The sequence below is a fragment of the Mustela nivalis genome (genome assembly GCF_964662115.1).
Source record: "Mustela nivalis genome assembly, chromosome: 12".
In the NCBI taxonomy this organism is placed as follows: domain Eukaryota; kingdom Metazoa; phylum Chordata; class Mammalia; order Carnivora; family Mustelidae; genus Mustela; species Mustela nivalis.
Genome location: NC_139031.1, coordinates 13,684,117 through 13,701,908, shown reverse-complemented (window position 1 = coordinate 13,701,908; position 17,792 = coordinate 13,684,117). Strand labels below are relative to the sequence as shown.

The window sequence follows — 17,792 nt, the reverse complement described above, 5'->3', positions numbered from 1 at the left end:
GTGACACAATGATGTGTGGATTTGACACACTAGCAGCTGGTGGCACCTGGTGGGAAGAGAGACTAGAGAAACTCCTCAGGAGGAATTCCATGCCGTCCAGACTGCTGTGTCATCTCCCCAGCTTCAGTTTTGTACAAAGAGAAAGATGCACTCTGAACGCCTGGCTGGAACCTGTGAGAAGGCCCCTCAGCAAATGAGGTAATGGCAGGCTGCAAAGAAGGGTGGCCCCAGGACTCACTTCTGAAGCCAGCAATTCTCAAGCTGGGCTGTGCATCAAGATCTTGTGGACTTTTTAAAAAAGTCTAAATCTTCTTTTCATCGTAGTAGTATATAAATGTGGGCTCTTAAAACAAACAAGAAAACCAACCAATGAAAACAGCTTTAGTAATACTAAAGTACACATATTTAAACCACAAAGATTGGTCCCTCTGTAATCTTATTCCTGCTCCTTGTAAACACTGGAGTTTCTTAATCTTAAGTATACAGCTTGATGAACATTTATGTCTGTGTCCACCTGACCCTGTCCAGATCCAGACCACTTCCAGCACCTGAGAATGTTCCCTGGGGACCCTTCTCAGTTTATATTTCCCCACATAACTCCTATTCTGACTCCAGGCACTATCAGTTAGTTTTAAGGCAATCACTTTAAATTATTTTTGCCATTTCTTCTAGTACTGTTTCCGTATTTCTTTTTCTTTTCTTTTCTCTTTGTTTTAAGATTTTTATTTATTGAGTCACCTGGGTGGCTCAGTTGGTTGAGCGGCTGCCTTTGGCTCGAGTCATGATCCCGACATCCTGGGATGGAGCCCCTTATCCGGCTCCTTGCTCAGCGGGGAGCCTGCTTCTCCCTCTGCCTGCCACTCTGCCTGCTTGTGCACTTGCTCTCTCTCTCTCTGACAAATAAATAAATAAAATATTTTAAAAAAAGGTTTTTATTTATTGGGTGGGGAGAGGCAGAGCAAGAGGGAGAGAACCTCCACAATGAGTGCGGGGCCCGAGGTGGGACACAATCTCCTGACCCTGAGATCCTGACTTGAGCCAAAACCAAGAGTCAGTCATTTACCTACTGGAGGTGCCTCTCCATATTTCTAAATAATATGGTTACACTGCTGTTTCTTGGTCTGCCTACTTTGGACAGGAACTAGTAGCTTCTTAGGACCTAGGTCAAAAGATCGCTCTTGTTCCAATTCCTCACCAGGTGGAGCCTAAAAACTTTAGGACTTCCAGGCTTTGGCACCACCCACCACACCCTGGCCATCTGTACCCCAGGTGTCCCCCACCTGTGGTTCCTGGCCTTGAGCTAGGAGCAGCCAGACGGCTGCCAGTGTCGGACACACCTAACGAGCCAGGCTCAGGACCTTGCTGAGCGGGACTGTGAGGTGTGAGTGGAACATGTTAACAAGCTCTGGGGTTAAATGGTAGCGGGAGTGAGAAAGCCAGGAGGAACACCAGAGCATTTCTAAGATTTTTATTGCTTGTCCAGTGTAGGACCCCACCCCTCTCCGCCAGCCAGCCCGTGCGTTCTGTACCAGAGACTGGTGTGAACGGATCAGTAAAGGTTTCTGTTCAAGAGGAAGCTGAACGCATGGCCTGCCCCTGACAAGGGAGGTCAGTGGGCCCAGGACAGTCACGTCGAGTGCTTGGCACCAAGGGAACATGCAGGTACCATCCCCGGTCACTGGGAGAGAGATCTGGACAGCCTGCACAGACTAAACCAGTCCTCCGGCCCCCCCGCCACTCCTTCTGGCCTGAAGGCCCCTCACTGAACCCCAACACAGATATCTTTGGGCTGGTGTCCCCACACCTGTCAGGGGAAGAGCTGCCTCGACCTCCCCCACAATTCTGATTTCCTTCCTCTGGACCCTGTGCTTTGCAGCTCCCGGGTTTTCCTGCCCGGGGCCAGGGGTGGGGGTGGGCGCCGGGAGCGTGCTCTGCATCTTCCCAGCCTTGGGCATCAGCTGCTCAGAGGCCCCGCCAGTGCCACACACTGTGAACCTTACCCTCTGCCAGCTCGGGGCCGGGAAGGACACCCTCCTCTTTCCTCCGGGGACAACCACTGCTCACTTGCCATCTTCCAGCACTGTTGGTCAGCGGTGTCGGCCGTGCACCCAGCTGCCACATTCCAGCCTCGGTCCCTGCGCTCAGGGGAGAACTGCCCGGCAGCACCTGGGATCGCTAAGGCCTCCCGGTCCTCCAAGACTTGGGGGCGGGGGGTGTGCAGATGGAATTTAGCAGGTGAGGGAGAGGATGGGAAATGGGCATTTTAATGAGGGAGAAACCTAGGCTCAAAAAAGCGAAAAAACAAAAACAAAAACAAAACCACACAGCATCCCAAGGTAATCGAACAAATCTGCTCCAGAAGCTGGACACTCACAGAAAGCCTCCTTTCCCTTGGACGTGACCCGCCTGAGCCGGAAGTTCAGTCCCTTATGGCTCAGAAAGGGCCCCTGTTGAGCACAGAGCAGGGAGACCTGGAAGTCTGGGTCCAGGGAAGAGGCTACCTCAGCCGGCAACCTGGCTTCCCCTGGGGTGGCTGCAGGCCCCCAAGTCTCAGGATGGGTGGAAGCCAAGTCACTTGGTCCCCTTGGCGCAGACCCACGGTCTTGGAGAGGCACAGTCCAAAGCCACCAGCTTGCCTCCCTCCAGGCCCCCGCACTTGAGATCTGGCTGGTCCTCCTCTTCCTCCGGGAGTCTGGGGAAGGTGAGAAGAGGGGACAGAGCTCAGAGTGACAGCCCCTGCTGGCCTGTGTGCCTGCTGCCAACGCTGGCGTGGGTAAGGCTTCATCCCTGCACGAGGTCGGGGGGTCCGGGAAGGGGCCTCAGATGGGAGCCGTGAGGATGCGCCATAGCACACTAGAACCACCCAGATCTCTCTGTGCAGCCCCCTCGTCTACAGAACAGGGCAACGATCCTGCCTGGGTGAGTGCTCTGGGGGCCCGAGCAAGGGATGGGGTGACTGGGACAAGTGAAACTAAGGCTCCAAGCCAGACGGGCCAGGAGGGTGGGGGCGGAACAGGGGGCCGAATCTGGGAACACGTGGAGGCTCCAGATTGGGGTGGGGGGTGTCAGCAGAGAGGAAGGCCCCAGCCCCTCTGTGGCATGTGCTGTGATGTCATTCTGGTCCTACTGGAGACAGAGGGGCCACCCATCCCAGCCCATGGTCACTCACAGCTGGGGCGACAGTGGGGCCCCGTCGATCCAGTGCCAGCCCTGGGGGCCTCGCCGGGCTCCCACCCAGGAGTACTTGGGGACTGGGTATCTGCTCAGGAAGTCCTGAAGGAGAAAAGCAGCGGGTCACCCTTCTTCGGACACTAGTAAGAGTCACCGGGGGCTTCTGTGGCCCCTCATCCCCGCCGGACCTCGGGCAAGTTCCCAGCTCACCCAGCTGTCCCCAAACACCAGGAACTGGAAAGCTGTATTGGATGCTTGCCGGTTGCCAGACACTGGGGACGGGAAATGGGGGGGATCCCCGCTCAGCCTCAAGGAGAGAGAGCATGTTAAGGCCAGTCCCCACCAAGCAGTGTGGGCTGGGTATCGAGGGGACAGAGCAGAGGGCCGGCAGGGCACTGATCAGTGACATTGTATCAGCTCAGCACGTTATTAAGAATATTTTTTAAAAAGATGAGAACAAAGACCATGGAGCCATAAGAAGCAAGTTAAGGGACATCAAGGGTTATGGTGGGTAAAAATGCTGATTCCGAAGGTGGCACGATTACAGTCACGACAAAATGTGTTCGCACAAGAATGCAGACGCACAAGGGGAACGAAAAAAACCCCAAGGATGTCCGAGAGCTGTTAGAGATGATCTTCCTCTTCAATATTAGTCCTTGATGTCACACATTAAAGGAAAAAATGGCATTTAAAAATGTTTAACTTGGAAAAAGATGTTTTAATGTTGTACGTCCCGGCACGAGGCCGGGAGGCTGGCGCGGTTTCAGAACTTACTTTGCCCCCACTTTGCACACAAGGTCACACCCTTCCTTCCACTCCCACGAGTGATTCCACTTTGGAGAATAAATCCAAGAACATAAAGGGGAGAAAATGAACTTACTCAAAGATAACACAGTGCTATTTAGAAAGGAAAAATGGAAACCACCCAAATGCTCGGCAATCAGGAAATAACTGGGCCCGTTATGGGATATCAACATGATGGAAAGTTACAATGCTGTTCAGGATGCCAAGTACGTAGAAGATGTAACTATGAAATCACACTGAGTGAAGAAAAGCAGACCGCAGCGGGAAGTACACTTTGCTCACAACATCCAGAAGCCTCTATTCATGAGTGAAAATTAGGAGACTGTCCTATGTGAGTTTAGGGTTTGACCAGCTCTTCACAAGAAAACTTGTTTAAGTTGAGAAATCCCAAACCTCGCTATTTAACCCTGGTTCTTAGAGAGTAAGCACGAAAGTAATGCCTGTCCCCTGAAGGGACGTGTGCAGACCCCGTGTAAAGCGAGCTGCTCTAACCGGACTCCGGAGTTTGGTGCACAGCGTGTCGCTTTCCCAGAACCTGGCGAGGACGGGGAAGGCACACCCACGGCCACACGTCGGGCTGGACTGCAGGCCGAGGCCCGCCAGCAGGACCAGGCACAGGGCTGTGCAGGGGAGGACAGGGAACCCGGAGGCGGCTGGGAGCCGAGTCAGTGGGCAGAGTAGCTCTGGGCAGTGGCTACAGCAGAGGGGGGCCCCTGCTGGCCGGCACCCTCCTCCTGGGAACGGGGAAGGAACACGGGGGCACAGGGCTTCTCCCAGCACGGGGACACCTCCTATTCAAATTCTGGTCCTGGGGGACCTTAGGCAAGGACACCTTTCTGAGCTTCCATACAGGCCTCTGAAGTCGGGGCACGTTGGGAAGGAGACCCGAGAGGATCTGTATAAAGCCAAGGGCATAGCATACACACTCACTACAGGAGAACTCTGCGGTCTGGGCCGGAGGGTGTGCAAACGCAGCCCCCAACAAGTTGCCAAGAAGCCCCTGTCCTCAGTTCTGGCCCCAGGCCACCTGGCTTGCCCTGACTTCCACCTCTGGGCCTCTCCGAACAGGAGGCACGGCCGGTCCCTGAACACTCACTCCTTTCCACCCTTCCTTCCTCGTAGTGCTGACGCCGTGCACTTGTTCTCACAGCTAGCAAAAACGACGGTACGGGAAAAGCATCATCCACAGATGGAAATTCCAGAAACTCAAGAATCACTTGAGTTCAAATCAATGCTCCCCTAATGATGCCGCCGGCATCCCGGGGCCTCCACGGCCTCCAGAGGGCGCTTCTCCAACTTGGCCACGGATGTCGGGGCCCATGGGAATAGGATCCCGAGCAGAATGTACTTGAAATCCCATATCTGGCATCTTCAAGTGGAGGTAAATTATCTGCTCTGTCCTCAAACATTTCTTTTTTTCTAAAGTTGTGGTAAAATACATATCATGGAATTAAGCATTTTCACCATTTTTAAGTGTCCAGGTTGGTGGCATCGCGGTTGTCCACGCTGTTATATGACCATCGGGGCCGTCCACCCCCGGAACTACCTTCCTCGAGGGAAACTCCCTGTACCTCCAACACCCACCCCCCAACCCTACCAGCCCCGCTCTGCTTTCCGCCTGTGTACATTTCCGCTTTCATATGCAAATGATCAATTCGTTAATTGGCTTAATCCTAGGATGGGTATTTCTTCCTGTCTCTTTTCACCTTCCTGCAGTGGGTGCGTGAGGCTGACAGTCATGTGCGCACCTGGAGCTCCCTGCACCCCAGGAGACACAGCTGTGTGAGACCAAGGGCACCGACAGCACCTCAACTTTCTCCCTTTTCACTAATCTGGAGCAAACCCAGCTCTGCAGGAGGATGAGACCTGCTTCTCCAAGGGCTGGGCGAACCACTGGTACCACCACAACGTCCCTGGGTGTGTGTCCCAGCTCCTGGAGCCTGGCCTTTGCCCACTGCCCCTGCCTGCCTCGCCCTGCCCCAGTGCCTCCTGGAGCGTCTGGCCCTCGTCCAGAGCGCGAAAGGATTCCAGAATTCCAGTCATCGTATTCCAGAATTTAACTGCCTGGGACCCAATCCTCTTTAGTAAGGAACTTACTCAGACACGTATGTCCCAAATAATTGATCCTGAATGCTTAGTTTTGAAAGACTTCTTTATCTCAAGCTTGCAGTTTGGTTGGTGTAAGCCCATCTGCCCCCTGGAGGGTGCACCTGCCACGGACCAGAGGGCTGAGGTCATTCTGAACTGAACCCATGTCCTCAGGGGCTGGAGGGCAGAGGCAGGCTTTCCGAGGATGCTTGCTGGGCTCGGTGGGTCCCTGCCAGGCTGGGCCCTCCCCCAGCGCCACCACTGTCCAGGGACCCACCTCTGCTCCTGTTCCCACTGGCTTTCATTTTGCGGACGCCAACAGGGAGGGGCCTGGGAAGGTTCCTCAACGCAGCTGGTTCTTATTTGACAAGTGTAAGAACTCCAGGCCTGCCCAGGCCTCTGGCAAAACCTTTATAAACTGATCTTCTTCATAGGCTACTGTCCCTCTGGCATTTCCTCCAAATTATACACAGCACATATTATTTGCAGAACATTTAGAAAGTTAAAAAAATAATAATTAAAACTTTAAGGAAGAAGAAGAAAAGACCAGTCATAAATCTTGCCCCCAGGGGTAACCACAATTAGAATAACGAGTATACATATTTCCTTCCTGTGTTTTTTCTTTGTGTGTATCTTTTTATCATACTGAGATCCCAGATTTGGTGTTTTTCAATCTACACTGTATCTTTTTCATTTCCCCATGTTTTTTGAAACAGAGTGTTATTCCTGATGATCAAATAACTCACTGTATTTCCCCACTCAGTGTTCTATCCACCTCCAGGAACTCTCTCAGAGAGATTGAAAAAGGCAGGGACCCTCTTCCCTGTTGTATGGTGCAGAATAGCTTTCAGGTCAGGACTGGGCAGAACAGTCCAAGAAAACCAAATGTCATGTATGAGAAGTCCTAAGTAACATATTAACAAGTCAAATCCAGAAGTCCTGGGGGGAAGAAAAAATCCTGGCTAAGTAAACCATCACAAGAGCCCTAGAATATTTAAAAACAACAACAATGTAATTCACACAAAAAGAAATTCGGGAAGGAAACAAAAAGATATCATCTCAACAGACACACAAAAATCCATCCAATGAAATTAAACTCATTCATGTTTAGAACTTTTAAGAAAACAGGAGTAGAAAGGAATTTCTTGAAATGATAACAGAGTGGGAACATAAGATACCAGCACGGGAGATGATAGCAATGAGAAATTCCCAGAGCACTTGGGCAGCTGGCCAGCCGTGACGGGCTGAGCAGCCCCAAGAAAGTGCTGCGTTTTTTTTTTCCAAGGAAAAGGTCAAGTGAGAGGAAGCTGAGAAAGATGCCAGTCTGAATTGAGAAGTCCCCAAATGCTCAAATATTAGAGGCGACAGGTCCTTCTAGAGGCCAAGATACAGGAAAGGGGCCTGGAAAAGTCTGGTGACAAGTCTATAAAAGCAGCAGCGAAGGCCCCTCTCCTACCTCTTCCCACAAAATCCACTCACCCCTCCCATTCGGCAGGTCACCAGGAGAACTGAGAGAGAAACCACAGGGGACCAGGGACCCAGAGCATCAAGTCTGGCTGAGGGTTGGAGGAAGTTAGACTAAAAAAGGAGAGGGATTAAGTGCTACATTCCTCCAAGTGAAACCTTGGCTCCCTTTCCCCACTGCTCCTGGAATGCTGACATCTTAGCACTCACTTAAAAAAAAAAGAAAAAGAAAAAGAAAAAGAATAGTTGAGGCCCAGTGTGATGTCCCCATTGCAAAGCCTGCCCCTGCTAAAGCCCAGTGCAGCCCCTCCCCTCTACCCCCACACAGAGCTTCCAGCCTGTTCTCTAGTGCCTCACTCTGGATTATAACAGCTAGGGGTTATCAGACATTTCAGGACATTTTCTAACATGAAAAGACAAAAATCCCCCACAACTCAGTACATAGAATAAAAAGTACTGGGACACCTGGGTGGCTCAGTTGGCTAAGCGATTGCCTTCGGCTCGGGTCATGATCTTGGAGTCCCGGGATCGAGTCCCATGCTGGGCTCCCGGCTCAGTGGAGAATCTGCTTCTCCCTCTGACCCTTCCCCTTTTCGTGCTCTCTCTCTCTCTCAAATAAATAAATAAAATCTTTAAAAAAAGAAAAAGAATAAAAAGTACTTACAGAAAAAAAAAAACAGATATAGCACAGGGAGCAGAACAAATTCCAAAACAAAGTTAGCTATATCTATTATCTATAATGAGATAAGAGAGAGGCGCTTGGGTGGCTCAGTGGGTTAAGTGCCTGCCTTCAGCTCAGGTCATGATCCCAGGGTCCTGGGACTGAGTTCCATGTCGTCCGGCGGGCTCCCTGCTCAGCAGTCTGGTTCTCCCTCTCCCTCTGTGTGCATGTGCATTCTCTCTCTCAAATAAATAAATAAATCTTTATAATGAGAAAAAGAAGATATTGCATCCTTGAAACAAATAGGACACCATAAAAAAGGATATTTGAAGAATATCCTTCTTCAAATTTAATTTTGAGTTCTCAAAATTAAAAATAAGGAAGAAATAAAAATGAAGAAAAACACCAACAAAGGGATAGGATTGTTCAATTTCAGGACAGAGGGAGAAGAAAGATGAAAGCCCTGAAATTTGGAGTTGGGGGGAGTCACACACAAAGGATCAGAGATCAGACTTATTAAATGGTAACACTGAACACTGGAAGATAATGAAGCGAAACCAGCACAATGCTAAGGGAAAACTGTTTCCACCCTAAAATTCTATACCCAGCCAAGCTATCAATCAAGTGAGGTTAGAATAAAAGCATCTTCAGACATGACAGGTCTCAAGAAATTTACCAGGCACACACTTTTTTCCAGGAAATTTACTGTGTATGTGCTCCACCAAGAAAAGGCTATAAACCAAGAAAAAGTCTTGAGATCTAGGAACCAGGGATCCCACCTAGGAAAGTGTTAAAAGCATACCAAGGACAGAGACAAGATTCCAAAACAACGTATACCTTGAGCACTGTGCACCTTCCCTCCCTAAGACAGATCGATATAGATTAAACACACATTTCTGTGGTTTCTTGATTAACGCCTGCCGCACTCATGGCTCTGTTGGCCATGTAAAGGTGAGGCTGGGTGTTCCAGCTTGTCCTTAGTCCCCAGTGTCAAACACAGTGTAGGTGCCTGACAAATACTTATGAAAGCACCAGCAGAAGGAATGCTCCCTGTTAACTGCTTGGCCACAGGATGGACAGGACCGTCCCTGCCCCCATCTTCCCTGCTCCGCCTCTACTTCTTGGAGGGAAGAGTAATTTGAAGACCTTGAACCCCTGAGGTCTGGTCCTCTTGCATGTCACGTTATCTCCCCAGGCCTTGGTGATTTTCTCTGTAATGCAGAGATGCACTAGATCTTTGCCAGGAGTCTGTGGTCTGTGACGATGCCCACATCCTCCCACTGCCCACTGCCTCCGTCTTACCTGGGTGTGGCTCAGCAGCGGGAGGGTAGCCTGGTGAGCTGAGCAGAAGGCCTGGCTGGCCTCCCAAGCCTTAGCTTCGGCAGAGAGGTAGTAGCAGTTCTCCTCCAACCACATCCAGCCCCGGGGACATGGCCGGCACCTGGTCCCTGCAAGCAGAGAAACCACTATAAAGAACTGAATGTACACACATGAAAAAAGTCAAAATCTAGGGCTCAGTCGGTTAAGCAGCTGCCTTCGGCTCAGGTCCTGATCTCAGGGTCCTGGGATCGAGCCCCCATCAGGCTCCCTGCTGAGTCCTCGCCCTTCTCCCCGTCCCTCTGCTGCTTCCCCTGCTTGTGCTCTCTCTCTCTCTGGCTCTCACTCTCTCTCTCTCATAAATAAATGAAAATCTTTAAAAATATATATAAATAAATAATCAAAACCTAGGCACTGTTTTGAGTGAGGGGGCAAATCTGGAGTGTGGAACGGGTGAGCCCTGGGAGAGCAAGCAGGGCGGGCAGGGTCCCGGGCGGGCTGTGGAGTCTGTGCAGGGCACAGACCGCTCCCACAGGTGGGGTCTGCCAACCCCCTGCTTGTTAGAGCACAGGCTGTGTCCAGCGGGAGGTAGGAGCTCTTTGTCCCTCTCTTTGCTCAACAAGCCCGGTGGGGATGTCATTTTCTAATTCTCACAAAGCCGCCATAAGGAGGAGACGTCCCAGGGGTGGACAGGGGAGGAGAGGGACCGGGAGGAGGCACCGCACCTGTTCTAGACGCCAGAGCCACGATGGCGACTGCGGACATGGCCAGGAACACGGCCATGACCGCCAGCGCCCAGCGCAGGGACTTCATGTACATAGGCAGCCCTGGAGGAGCAAACAAGCGGGAGAGACGGGTTAGAAGGAGACGACCCAAGCCACACCTGACTTGGAACCACACTGACTCACATACCAGCACCCAACCCCTTGGCCCAAGACACCACAAAAAAACCCACTCAATTTAGGACAGAACTTCCTATTTGGGAGAAAAATGCTTGAAGATATTCTGCTTCTTAAATAACGAGAAGACCTAAGAGTCTGTTCAAGAAAGGGAACAAATGAGTGGCTGACAACCGTGTGCTGAGCACTGGATGGGCACGAGACACAGGGCACAGACCCCACCAAGAACAGGGCCAGGCCTTTGCACTCATGGAGCTACGGTACCGGGATCAACCCCTCCAAAGAGAGGGATGCGAGTTCCGTTGCAGCTTGGACAGACCTGGGTTCAGGTCTGGCCTCCACAGGGCCCCCCCATGTGTTTTTGGTCTTTTCTCATTTTGCCAGTGAAATCACCTGCCTCTTCTATCTCCCTAGGTTACTGGAGGTCACTGGAGGCCACAGTGAAACATTGTGCAGGGCGTGCTTTGCAGGCAGGAGAGCAGGAGACAGGTGTGAGGCTGCCCGTAGCTCAGTAGCTCACCCGAGAAGGGCAGTGAGGCTGCGGGGGGGGGGGGGGGGGGGTTGGGGGAGCGGGGAGGAGCTCCGGAGATGGAGCAGGGAGGGAGGAAAGGCAGTGGCAAAGGCTCGGAGAGAGAACTTGTGCGATTGTCAGATGCTGCCCCGATGACAGAGTGACCGTGGAGACCAGATGGGAAAACGGGAAGAAGAAAACACAGTAAATGGTTAATCACAGCCATCGGTGGTTGTAAGCAGCTTTCCACCCGGAAACATCTAAAGTAACTGCGCGCTCCTGAATTTGATCTCTGCCTGGACACAGAGGTATGAAATCAATTAATGCAAAGAGGCCTCTCTTTAGATGCGAGTTCAATTTAAACTTCCCAATGTAAACACCCAGGTGTCTGGGTGGCTCAGTCGGTTAGGTGTCTGTCTTCAGCTCGGGTCATGATCTGGGGGTCTTGGAATCGAGCCCCACGTCGGGCTCCCTGCTCAGCAGGGATCCTGCTTCTCCCTCTCCCTCTGCCACTCCTCCTGGCTTGTGCTCCCTCTCTCTCAAACAAATAAAATATTAAAAAAATTTTTTTTAAAAAGATTTTATTTATTTATTTGTTAGAGAGAGAGCACAAGCAGGCAGAGTGGCAGGCAGAGGCAGAGAGAGAAGCAGACTCCCTGCTGGACAAGGAATCTGATGCGGGACTTGATCCCAGAACTCTGGGATCATGACCTGAGCTGAAGGCAGCTGCTTAACTGACTGAGCCACCCAGGTGTCCCAATAAATAAAATATTTTTTAAAAATTTAAGAAATAAACTTCCCAGACACCTGCTGCCAGGGGCTGGAGGACCCACTCACATCTCGGGGCCAAAGGCTGGGAATGCCACATGTCCAGCGTAAGGGTCCCAAGAACTCAATCATCATATTTTTGCCAAAACTCAGAACAGCGGAGGTTAATTCTCCAGCAAATATTTTATTATTTTGAAGAGAATGATTCCATTTTTAAAACCATATGCCTATTCATATGTACCTCCATATGAATACACACAACATGTACACAGAGAAAGCTGGGACACATTTCCAAGGTTTTTCATAAAACATGTTTTCAATCATAACTCAACTCTAAAAGCACTTTTGAAGTCCTTGATTTCCAATTTCCATTAGAAAAAAACACTTGCTTCAAAGACTGAAAAGGGAAGTGTGTTACACAGATATATACGAAGAGTCACATTCCATCTGTGACCTTTTTGGAGTTTGCTTTTTTATTTTTAATTACATAATCTGCTTCTTAAAGGGGTTTGACCCAAATTTTCATCAACTGATAAATGGATAAACAAAATGTGGCATATCCATACAGCAAAACATTCAGCCATAAAAGGCAGGGCTGGTGGGGGCTGGGCTGTGGCTGAACAAGAGAACTTTATGCCAAGTGAAAGAAGCTTGTCCCAGAAGGACACATATGAGTCCATCTATGAAATGTCCAGAATAGGCAAACCCACAGGGACAGAAAGTGGCTCAGCGGTGGCCTGGGAGAGGCTGGGGGTGTTGGCAGCTCAAAGATACAGCATTTCTTTTTAGAAAACATGCTAAAACCACCTGTGTGATGTGTGATGACTGTGCACATCTGGGAATGTGAAGACCACCAGACCACGCGCTTGGAGTGGACTATGCGGTTACATGAATTATAACTTGATAAAGCTGTTACCAAAAATTAAAAAAAAAATGACTTGAATATGCTTGGAATCAAAGACACATATAAATTGAGAGTCTTACAATAAAAGCAGAACTAAAAAGCCTGGAGAAGAAAAGGAACACAAATCTACCAGTCCTCTCGGTCAATGCAACAACCGTGACTGTGCGCTCTGGCCTTTCAGAAAAGAATGCGTAAAAGAAATAGAGCAGGTGACACAGCCCCACCCACCTTCTGCTCAGGGCTGCATGGCTGCCCTTGGGAATGGCCCCCGACAGAGCCAGAGTCCTCCCAAATTTCCAGACAGAGGAAGTCCCGCCTACCCCTTTCCAAGGCAATTCCTTTCTTTTTTTTAAAAGACTTTATTTATTGGAGAGAGAGAGAGAGCGAGTCAGAACGAGTGGGGGAGAGGCAGAGGGAGAGGGAGAAGCAGACTCCCCATTGAACAGGGAGCCCCACGCGGGGCTTGATCCCAGGACTCTGGGATCATGACCTGAGCTGAAGGCAGCCGCTTAACTGACTCAGCCACCCAGGTGCCCCTCCAAAGCAATTCCTAATTACACATGTAACCCCCAAACATTCTCCTTACAAAAAAAATGAAAACACACATAAAGCTAAAGCCCCTCTAAACCTGTCTTCACCCCACTTCCAATTCTGGACCGCCTTAAACCGAATCCTCTCGTGTGTGCAAACACACCCAGTCCCAGGTGGCAATAACAACACACACTCCTTTCTCTCTGGCACCTTCCCCTCAGCTCCACTCTCTAGCTTCCACCCAATTTCCCTTCCCCCATCCTGGAATGACATCTGTGATGTCACATCCTCTGTTCACTCTCCAACTGTGAGTCCCTCTTAATCTGCCACAGTTCCTACCCGCAGCTGATGCACTGTCTGCTTCCTCCTAGTCAGATCCACTCGCCTGGGCTGGAACCAGGTTTTGTGGGGCTTAAAGGTTATTCAATTTGAGGGGGAAATCTTAAAAAAACAAAACAAACAGAAAAGAAAAGAAGAGAATGGAAAAAGAAAACTTCCAAATACAAAGCTCAGAATAGGACTGACTCGGAGGGCTCATGCCCATGAGTGTCCCTTTTGTGTCACTGCTTCAGGTAAAGCTGTTACAAACGTCCTTGCCCCTCCAGCTCGGCCTGACCGTGCTGGGCATCACCCTTCCGGGCCCCATTTCCTCCAGGTCCCCAGCACCGAGTACATTCTTCCTGCCCATCCCACCAAAATTCGAACTACCTCTGGACTTCCGAGGCCGCCCCACCTTCTCCAAAAGACACCTCCTGGGGCGCCTGGGTGGCACAGTGGGTTGAGCCTCTGCCTTTGGCTCAGGTCGTGATCTCAGAGTCCTGGGATTGAGCCCCGCATTGGGCTCTCTGCTCGGTGGGGAGCCTGCTTTCCCCTCTCTCTTCTGCCTGCCTCTCTGCCTACCTGTGATCTCTCTCTCTCTCTGTGTCAAGTAAATGAATAAAATCTTAAAAAAAAAAAAAAAAAAAAGACACCTCCTCCCCCAGCCTCGGTTCTCTCAGCTCCAGAGTCCTCCCTGCCCAGACCCGTCTGGCTCCAGCCCAGGCTGACCTGTACTTGTACTTTTTTTTAGTCCTAGACTCTTTAATTACTCCGACAAAAAGCTGTAAACTCATTGTGGTGGAGAGAATATCGTCTGTCCTTGCCCCAAAGATGCGCATGACTTAATCCCTGGAACCTGTGAGTAAATTAGGTTGCATGGCAAAGGGCATTTCAGGTTTTGGTTGGAATTAAGGCTGCTTATTAGCTGACCTTAAGATGAAGAGATTTTCCCCGGTTTTCTGGGTAGGCTCAATGTAAACAACATGGGTCTGTATAAACAAGAAGGAGGCAGAAGAAGAGGAAAGTCAGAGGGCAGCAGAAGGAATCAGCCCAACATTGCTTGCGGGCTTGGAATATTCTGAGGGGACTGAACTAAGGCATGCAGCCTCTTCTAGCTCCAAAAGGCAAGGAAACAGAATCCCCCCTTGAGCCCCCAGGAAGGAACACAAGGCTGCTGACAGCTCAGCTTTAGCCCATCAGACTTCCGACCCACAGAACTGTAAGATAATAAATTTGTGTTGTTTCAAACCACTAAGTTCGAGGCAATTTATTAGGGCAGCGATAGGAAATACATCTTTGGGGAGCCTGGGTGGCTCAGTGGGTTAAGCAGCCGACCCTTGATTTTGGCTCCAGTCATGATCTCAAGGTTGTCGGATGGGCCCCATGTGGGGCTCCACACTGTGCCTCAAGCCTGCTTGGAATTCCCTCTTCCTCTCCCTCTGCCCTGCCCCGTTTTAAGGGAAGAAAGAAAGAAAGAAAGACAATATACCATTATTTAGAAAATGTGCTCACGCCAAACTGCAAAATCCCAATCCCGAGTGATTTGTGTCCCTGAACTCTCCCCGATACTAAGATATGGCTAAGATATACTAAGATATTCCTCTAACCTGGCCAAACTCTTGGCACACTGCCTCCTGAGCTTTCCAGTTGGAAGGGGCCTTTGCCACCCCTGAATCCTACTCACTTTTCAACGCTTATTCCAGGAAGCTTTCCCATGCTCCCAAGCTCACCAACCACTCCCTCCTGGCTCCTGGTCCAGGATTGTTTATGCTCCTTCATTATTATTAGTTTTTTAAGAGAGCGAGGAGAGGGAGGGGAGAGGGAGAAAGAATCCTAAGCAGGCTCTATGCCCAGCACAGAGCTGGGGAAGGGCTCCGTCTCACCACCCCGAGATCACGACCTGAGCTGAAATCCAGAGTCAGGGGCATCACTGACTGAGCCGCCCAGGCGCCCCTCCAGGCGCCGTCTTGTCCCCTGACGAGCCCCCCGCCCCCAAGACGGGCCCCTCCCCGCCACACACCGCCTCCAGCAGTCTGGTCCCCAGTCCCCCCGCAGTAGCTGATGAATGGGGGAGTGTTCGGGGCTCGATGCTCCTCAACAGAGGCGGAGAGAGAAGGGGAGTCCGGGTCGGGAGACCCGGTTCCCGGTTCCCGCTCGAGCCGCCAGCGCCGTCAGGTGATCCTGGAAGACCTCCCTCTCCGGGAAGCCCTCCAACCTCTGCTTCTCAGCCACGCGGCGCGCACGAAGAGGGCAATGTGGAAGTTCTCGCGCTGGGGAGGCGGAGTGGTGGCGGAAATAGAGGTTTTATTCTCTGGGCGCAGACGAACGCGGTACAGTTACCTAGCCCCGAATGTTACGGATCCCAGGCCGGACAGGCCAGGTGGGGCCGGGGCAGCGGCCGCAGTGGCCCCGGCGCTGGGCGGCTGTGGGGGGCGCTCAGGCGGCGTCGCCCCCTCCCGGCCGCGCGGGCTTACCTACGAGCTGTATGGCCCGGGGCAGCTTCTCGTCGCCTCCGGTCTCGGCGCGGTGCAGCAGCGCGCCGGCCTCCTCCTTCTCCAGCCCCAGCTCCCGGCAGCGGCCGCGGCACGTGGGGGAGCCCGGGCTCTCCGAGCGCCCGTCGGCGGGGCTCGCCCGGCCCTCGACGTCGAGGCCGCGCTCCGGCCGGGCGGGGGTCCGCGGCAGCAGCGGGTGCGCGGGGAACGCGTGGCGGGAGAAGGCCGGGGACTCGGGCACCGGCACGGTGAGGAAGCGCGGGGACGGCGCCGGCGAGGGCGCGCGGCTGCCGCCCGCCACGCCCACGGACTTCACGCGCACGTCCACCTGCAGCTCCACCGGGGCCCAGGCGCCCTGCGGCGGCTCCCCCGGCACCAGCTCGGCCCCCGGCGCCTCGCCCGCCCGGGGCTGCTCGGCTGAGGCGGGGCCGGGCGACGGCGGCTCGGAGCCCCCGGACACCTGGCGGCGGAAGGCGCCGTAGCCCAGGCTGGGGGGCGGGAGCCGCAGGAGCGCCGGGCGAGGCGCGGGCAGCTTCTTCCCGCCGGAGAGGTCCTGGCCCGCGCCCGCCGCCTCCTTTGCGGCGCGGGCCAGACTCGGGCTGCTCTCGGGACTCTCGAGCTGTCGCTCCTCTGCGGGGACCTGCGGCTGCTCCGGCCCCGCGACCTGGCTCTCCAAGGGCTCCATTGGGAACTCGGCTCCAGGTTGGTCTCCTCCGGACCCTGCTTGGGCCCGCTCCATCCGGTGAGCAGAGCGACCGAGAGACGCAGAGCGAGCGCACCTGGGTGCAGGTATGGAGTCGGCTTCACCAACTGGCTCGGGATTGGTCCAGCCTGGTCCCTGAAGTTTTCAGGCCACGCCCCTCTGCCCCGCCCACCCGAAGGGCCCCGCTGGGATTGGCAGTGGTTGGGATTCTGTTGGCCACGCCCGCTCCGCGGGGCTGCGGGAGAAAGAAGCAGAGGGCCGGCCTGCGGGGTTACCGAGAAAGAACTGAAAGCAGAGGCTGAAGGGCGAACCTAGAGTCCCACCTGACTCCTTCCTCCTCTTTGTCCCCAGTTCCACGGTCCTCTGCCATTGCGCTGATTTTGAAAATTACAGTTTGGGCTGAGAGCGGTTGGCCAAGTCTATGAGATGCTGAGACCTCAGGAAATCAAAACAAAACAGCGGGGCCAAAAGAAATTCTGTGGCCTGGGGAAAAGTAGCAGAGCTGGTTGTCCTGCTAGTGTAGTGGGGGAAGAGACACCACACCTAAAAGACTTCCCTACAGCAGAAGTCCCAGGGACAGCCGTTCTGGAGGGATGACTTAGTACCCTAACTCATTAAAAACTGAGGGATGGGGGCGCCAGGGTGGCTCAGTGGGTTAAGCCGCTGCCTTCAGCTCAGGTCATGATCTCAGAGTCCTGGAATCGAGTCCCATCGGGCTCTGTGCTCAGCAGGGAGCCTGCTTCCCTCTCTCTCTCTCTCTCTGCCTGCCTCTCCATCTACTTGTGATTTCTCTCTGTCAAATAAATAAATAAAATCTTTAAAAAAAAAAAAAACCTGAGGGATGAATAAGCATGCCCGCTCGTTTTCACAGGGAGAGGAGCCTGGCCCCAGTCAGCCGGTGTGGTGCAGTGCAGGGTTCCCAAACCTGGCTAGTGATCTGAATTCAAATCTCGAATTTGAACCGCCGTTGGCACCAGCATCGACCAGGGCTGAAAGTGCAGCCAGCACTGGCAGCAAGAAGGGGGAGCAGAAGCTGCAGTGGACCCAAAATGTGGCCCTGGCCAGTCCCTCCAACATGCTTTCTGGATTCTGTCCCCTTTGTGTGCGGTCACACTTTGATTTCACAGACACTTAATGAGCAGGGTCCCTAGCCCGTGGGCA

General features: G+C 52.6%; 1 protein-coding gene across 3 annotated transcripts in view; it reads right to left on the bottom strand.

The window, feature by feature from the left end:
- Nucleotides 1-16,751, bottom strand: part of KLRG2 (killer cell lectin like receptor G2) — a 48,698-nt gene extending 31,947 nt beyond the window's left edge. Inside the window, exons 1-5 of one of the 3 annotated variants that reach the window (XM_082693953.1) lie at nt 15,911-16,749; nt 10,231-10,332; nt 9,491-9,636; nt 3,170-3,273; nt 1,457-2,692 (exon numbers count right to left, since the gene is read on the bottom strand). In XM_082693953.1, the coding sequence (XP_082550079.1) occupies nt 2,572-2,692; nt 3,170-3,273; nt 9,491-9,636; nt 10,231-10,332; nt 15,911-16,667 (1,230 nt within the window). In that variant the 5' untranslated portion in view covers nt 16,668-16,749 and the 3' untranslated portion in view covers nt 1,457-2,571. Of the gene's footprint in view, nt 1-1,456; nt 2,693-3,169; nt 3,274-9,490; nt 9,637-10,230; nt 10,333-15,910 lie in introns of those variants that run through there. The other 2 variants (XM_082693954.1, XM_082693955.1) reach the window with 2 other exon arrangements.
- Nucleotides 16,752-17,792: the final 1,041 nt, after the last annotated feature.